This window comes from Anneissia japonica, unplaced genomic scaffold (assembly GCF_011630105.1).
Source record: "Anneissia japonica isolate Jap-2015-1 unplaced genomic scaffold, ASM1163010v1 scaffold21_len1647178_cov195, whole genome shotgun sequence".
Lineage (NCBI taxonomy): Eukaryota > Metazoa > Echinodermata > Crinoidea > Comatulida > Comatulidae > Anneissia > Anneissia japonica.
The window spans coordinates 873,849-879,636 of NW_022750455.1; the positions used below are offsets into that span (position 1 = coordinate 873,849).

Genomic DNA, 5,788 nt, shown 5'->3' on the forward strand with positions numbered 1-5,788 from the left:
AGTCAAACTTTACGAACGACATTCCATGGATTATTCATCTAATTTTTCAGGTGTTGAAATTCTTGTCCAGACTATTAAATTTTAATTGAAAAAAAACATGACATGGCTAAATATGGTCATGTTGACATCATATCATGACCATATATAGACACATCATGACTATATATGGGCATACAACAGTAGTTGGTCAAATAAAATGTGATTGTCTGGACAAAGCTTTAAATTAGGACACTATATATTGGACCTCTCAATGTTTTTGAAGCTTAAAACATTTTTTTTAAATATTAAAAATGTATTGATCTTTCTTTGCAGTTTAAAGTTTGCAGGGGAGAATTTTGTTCGTTCAAGTGGAGACACAGGGAAAATGGCTCATGCTCAATGTAAGCTTGCTTGCTTGTTTGTTTTTATTTCTAATTTAATCCTACCTAATACCGTATATCCTCGGGCGTAAGTCCTCCTTGGGTATAAGACCACCCCCTGCTTTTTGAACAATGTTATGTACCAGCCCTTGCAGGGACAAAAGCTGAGGGTATGAGTCTTACAAATATTTCTCAGAAGAAATACCTCAAATTGCATGCCTACTCAAATAAATTGATATATAATTATTTACATCAATCAAAATTCATTTAATTGAAGTCTGACAAGATATAAAATTCTACACCAAATTGAAGTAGAACAATTTGCAGTAAAATTATATATACAGATAAAATTCCAATTACATTTAAAATATAAAATGTTTGTACAATAAAAATCCTTGAATCAACAGTTTTTACCTTGGAAATTTTTACCGTACCCCACATTTTATTTTGGCTTAGTGTTTGCTTGGGAGGCAACAGATAAAGGAACTGATATCCATCTGCAAGCAGATCCAACCAAATTAGAACTCCTTAATCGTGAGTTTGAGGTGAAAGCAGAAGACTTTAAGAAAGGTCAGAAAAACAGTATCTTAGACAAGGTAGGCTTGACAACTTTCTTATAAAAATTTTGTGGGATGCTCTGTAAATTAAGTCTCATTTTGAGGCATATTAATGCAGTTATTACTATGAGAACTAATTCTTAACGTACATGGAATTTGAATTGTTGATAATTTTATTTGTTTTATTTCTTGGATATATTTCTTTCTAATTGGTGTGAGAATACACGTCTTCCGTATTGAGCATACAAAACTTGTGTTAAAATAAATTAAAAACTATCTAAAACTAAACTGGACTGATAATATAAATAAGAAAAAAATCAAATTGAAGATATCACTGCATCTAACCAATGTGAATTGGATATGTTGCCATTGGTCAAATAAGGGTATTAATAAGTGAAAAAATAAAGGAATGAATGAATAAATTACATACTTGAACTTAATGCCTTTCTCTTTGCAACTTTTCTACATGTTATTTGTAATATGTAATGTCATGTTATAATTATGTTCTTATCACCATTGAAATTGTGCTTTTACAGTATGGAGGGCAAGAACATTTAGAAGCACCGCCAAGGGAACTGCTCATGGCTCAAACGGTGAGTTCCAAAATCTTCAGCACACTCTACAACAGGAAATGGGTGCCACACTGATAAATAGTAATTAGAAGTACATTACGCCAAAGTATGATTTGTATGTGTTAGCTTTTCTAGTTTGCTACCACCTGGATTTTTTTGTATTAAATTTTTACATTTTGTTTTATTTTTTTCAATAATGCTATCCTTAGTCACCAGATTAGAACATTACATAATAGTGATAATTTTGTCATATACAATAATCATTATTATTAATAGGTATATATGACGCTACACAGCCAATCACTAAGGAGGGCAAATTATATTAACAGGATTAACAAAATTAAGACATGCACAACATGTAGGAATGCTACTCTATATAGTACTTACGAAATATTTTGTAGGCAAATGCACTGTGATCACTTTCTGTATTTAATTTTTATTATGTTCATTTTAACCACTTTTTCAGGAGGATTATGTGGAATATTCTAGACAAGGCACAGTGATTAAAGGTCAGGAGAAAGCAGTAGCAAAATCTAAATACGAAGAGGATGTATATATTAACAACCACACAGTGAGTATTAATTTTTTACATAATGTTCTTTTTCTTTTTTTTTTTATTGAATCACATTGACTTGCATCATACTCCCATGTTGAGTTAAATTGCATTTCTGTCGATTTTATATTATAAGTGAAGCATAAGTTTTGATCTCAATATTTGCAGACGGTGTGGGGTTCATTCTGGTTCGAAGGCAAGTGGGGCTACGGATGTTGTCATTCTTTTGTTAAGATGTCATACTGTACTGGTGAAGCAGGCAAAGCTGCCGTGGCAGGTGGGGGCGCCCTTTCCATGATGGGTCAAGACAGGCTGGAAAGAATCGAGGAGGAGAAACCAAAGTCATTAGTGGAGGTATGCATGATATCTTTGCTCAATTTGTCTATTTGACATTTTATGTTTACCATGTGGTCGTTACAGACTGGTTTTGTCTCGAATGCTATCAATAGTAGTGTAGACAAATTTCACAAGTGTGAATTTGCAGAGGTACAGTAAAGTTTGATTTAAAATTATTTTTTAGCAACACAAGGAAAAGATTCTCAATGAGAAGATAGAGAAGAAGAGGAAGAAGAAAAAACGAAAACACAGTAAGCAAGCAAAGGATAGTGAGGATGAAAGCAGTGAAGATGAAGAAGAAATCAGGAGGAAGAAATTGAAGAAGGTAAAGAGGACTTTAGTTAATGAGGACTATTTTGGAAATATCATTTATTACATTTTTTTTACTAAACGAAATTACAACATTTTACAAATATATTGTTATACTGTATTCTAGAATGGACAAATGGTATGCATAATATTTGGATGTTGAAAATTATTATTTATTTAAATTACAATGGTATTAGTAAAATTATGAGAATTTGTAATATTAAACATAGTCATGATATTGATAATATTATATTACTATTATACTAATATGCACACAGCAGCGTCAGTAACAACATCCGTGCTATGATGATAATATTGAATTAGTAAGTAATGTTTTTACTAATGTTTGATGCAGATTCTTTATATAGATGACCCACTCCAACACTAGTTGCTTAATCAAAAATATGCTGAAACAAGTTGAATGTGGAGAAAATAATGTGGTTAAGTATAATTGATTTGTGTTTGTTGCCAGAATATTTGTATCAAATGTAATATTTGTTTGCAACTTATTATTTCTAGGCCTTGATAGCTGAGGTTCAGAGACAGAAGGAAGCTGATAGGATATTGGCAATGGATGAACGAAAGAGGTCATATAACAGTATGAAGTCAATGGATCAGTACAAAGAACCAACAGAGGAGGAAATGGAAGCGTGGCGACTCCTGAAGCAGAGAGAAGCTGACCCAATGGCACAGTTCCTCTGAAAGCAGCCTTTGGTATAGTGGCTGTATGGCAGCGGATGCATACACCAGCAGTCTCTGTACGGCAACTGTCGCTGTCCAGCAGTGGTCCATATGCGGCAAAATTTCCTGTGCGGCAGTGGTCTCGTTACAGCATTGGATGCTACAAAAAAACTTTTATTGTTTTGCAGGATTGCAAATGATAAATGCAAATGTCTTGATATCTTTTCTTGAATAATCACTGATGGTCATGTGGATGAAACCTCTTTGACAAGTATTCATCTAAAATGCTTAACTATTTGTTTCTCATTTGTACTGGTGAACATGTTCATTAGCAATTTACTGCTCTTCCACATGGTTCAGTGTTAATTACTCACATATATGGGCATGACAGTGTCATATCACTCCCATATATGTGCATGATGATGTCATATCACCCATGTATTGGCAAATCATGTGTGTTTGTCTTATAAAACATTATAGTGTGGACAGATTAGTCTTATTATTATAAGGATTGAAGAAGGGCTGTTTTTTTATTGTGGGGGTTTTCTTGGCAGGATTTGAACCCAAAATCCTGGTATTGAAATACAAGCATCATGACAAGTATTAGCGGATTCATAAGGGTGACAGGAAGAGTTTAAGCGTCCCTGTTAAGACTGTCTAAAACATCTCAAAATGCCCTGAAGTTTCTGTAAGGTGTGGATTAGTAGTCCCTGGACCCCACCTGGGAATCACCCCTGGTCTGCATCAAAAATCGTCAGATCCTCTTTCAGGGCATTTAACCACCCCTTCCCTTTGGACAAATCCTGGCACTGTTAATGATCATGACCTTTAAGTAATGGCTCTATTACATAAAATCCATCTCTTTGAAGAGCGTTTCTGCTCTTAAAACTTATTTTAATCATATTTATCATTTTTAAATTTCAATATTGTAACATAGTTATGAATAAACATTTCAAAGAAATATGGATTTATGTTTTATGTGTTTATACATTTAAATTTGTCTGAACTTTTTTGTATGTTCAGATTTAAATTGAGCTCTCTGGCGGTGGTAACAACCCTGGACCCCCGATGCCAGGATGAGGTCGTCGGCTGAAAAATATACACAAAATATAATTTGCCTTTCTAAATAACGTTATTTTGAAAGGTGTAAAAAAAGGGCGGTTTTTTGTCAGACAACTTTTTTCCGTCTTAGAAAAATCAGTGCTACAACATATCAAAAATTGTTTTTCCTCCAGAGACTGATTTTAAGTTTATTAGCTAAACCAGAGAACCAGTGATCTTGACCTTCAAGTAATAGTTCTATCACACCAAGTCCATCTTTTTTCAAGAGCATATCTGCTCTTAAAACTTCATTTTAATGATATCTATCATTTGAATTTCAATATTATGAAATTCGTTGAAATATGGATGTCTTCAATGTGTGTTTATACATTAACATTTTTTCGTATGTTCGTATTGAAATTGAGCTCCCTGGCACCTGTGGCTCTCCAATGCCACGACGAGGTCGTCGGATCAAAACTAAAAAATTATAATTTTTCTGTCCAAAATCATTAAAAAAAATAATCCAATCTAAAATAAATATCTTTGCTCCAAAAGATTTGATTGCCTTGTATAATAACTCGTTATCATTACCATCGCAGACGTATTATAGGCTTACCTAAGCTGTGTGGATTAATGATCGGAGCGAGTCGATGACATTGATACATAATCAATTATTCATGTATTTTTACAAACTTGTTTAGGCGATAAAACGCAGGTTTAATAAAGGTTTATTTCGTCTTTCAGTCACAAACAGGAAACGAATAAAGAGAGGGCATTGGAGACGGGATTATCAAAAATTGAACAAATTTACTCTTCAGGGGCGGATGCAGGAATTTTCAGAAGGGGGGGGGGGGCAATAAGTATTCCACACCCACCTCAGTCCCACTATGGTTGGGGCTAAGGTGGACACATTTTAAGAATAGGCCCCTCTAGACGCTCTGAAATGGCGGTAAAAATGCTTTTTTTTAAAGCTGTGTTTCTCGCTAGATCCGCCCCTGCTTGAGTGATTATCCAACCCTCGGAAAGTCAACATTAAAACCATTATTCCGACCACTAATGATGATTGTTTTAGACAACCAAATACTTGTTTAAACTTGGAAAATGCGATACACATATATCTGAGACCTGTTTGTCTGTCGTAATAATCGAATTGCGTTTTTTTGTTTTTTCTTAAAGACGACCAATTATTTCCAAGAATCATTACCGTTCCTCATCTACTAGATGATAATTAATTCATAGATAGAACAAACAAAATGTCAGCTATTACGTTACCGAGGACACAGGTTGACAAAACGAGGATCAATGCATGTTAATAATTAATGAGATTCTCTGTCGAATTGATGGTCATTAACTACCCGTAGGCCTAACAGTGCATGATGG

The 5,788-nt window shown here is 34.1% G+C and overlaps 1 protein-coding gene across 2 annotated transcripts in view; it reads left to right on the forward strand.

The window, feature by feature from the left end:
- LOC117121375 (pre-mRNA-splicing factor SLU7-like) overlaps nucleotides 1-4,470 on the forward strand; it is a 9,768-nt gene extending 5,298 nt beyond the window's left edge. Inside the window, exons 9-15 of one of the 2 annotated variants that reach the window (XM_033266560.1) lie at nucleotides 313-380; nucleotides 816-955; nucleotides 1,453-1,509; nucleotides 1,955-2,059; nucleotides 2,210-2,395; nucleotides 2,562-2,702; nucleotides 3,206-4,470. In XM_033266560.1, coding sequence (XP_033122451.1) covers nucleotides 313-380; nucleotides 816-955; nucleotides 1,453-1,509; nucleotides 1,955-2,059; nucleotides 2,210-2,395; nucleotides 2,562-2,702; nucleotides 3,206-3,388 — 880 coding nt within the window. In that variant the 3' untranslated portion in view covers nucleotides 3,389-4,470. The remainder of the gene's footprint in view (nucleotides 1-312; nucleotides 381-815; nucleotides 956-1,452; nucleotides 1,510-1,954; nucleotides 2,060-2,209; nucleotides 2,396-2,561; nucleotides 2,703-3,205) is intronic. The other variant, XM_033266559.1, reaches the window with a different exon arrangement.
- Nucleotides 4,471-5,788: the final 1,318 nt, after the last annotated feature.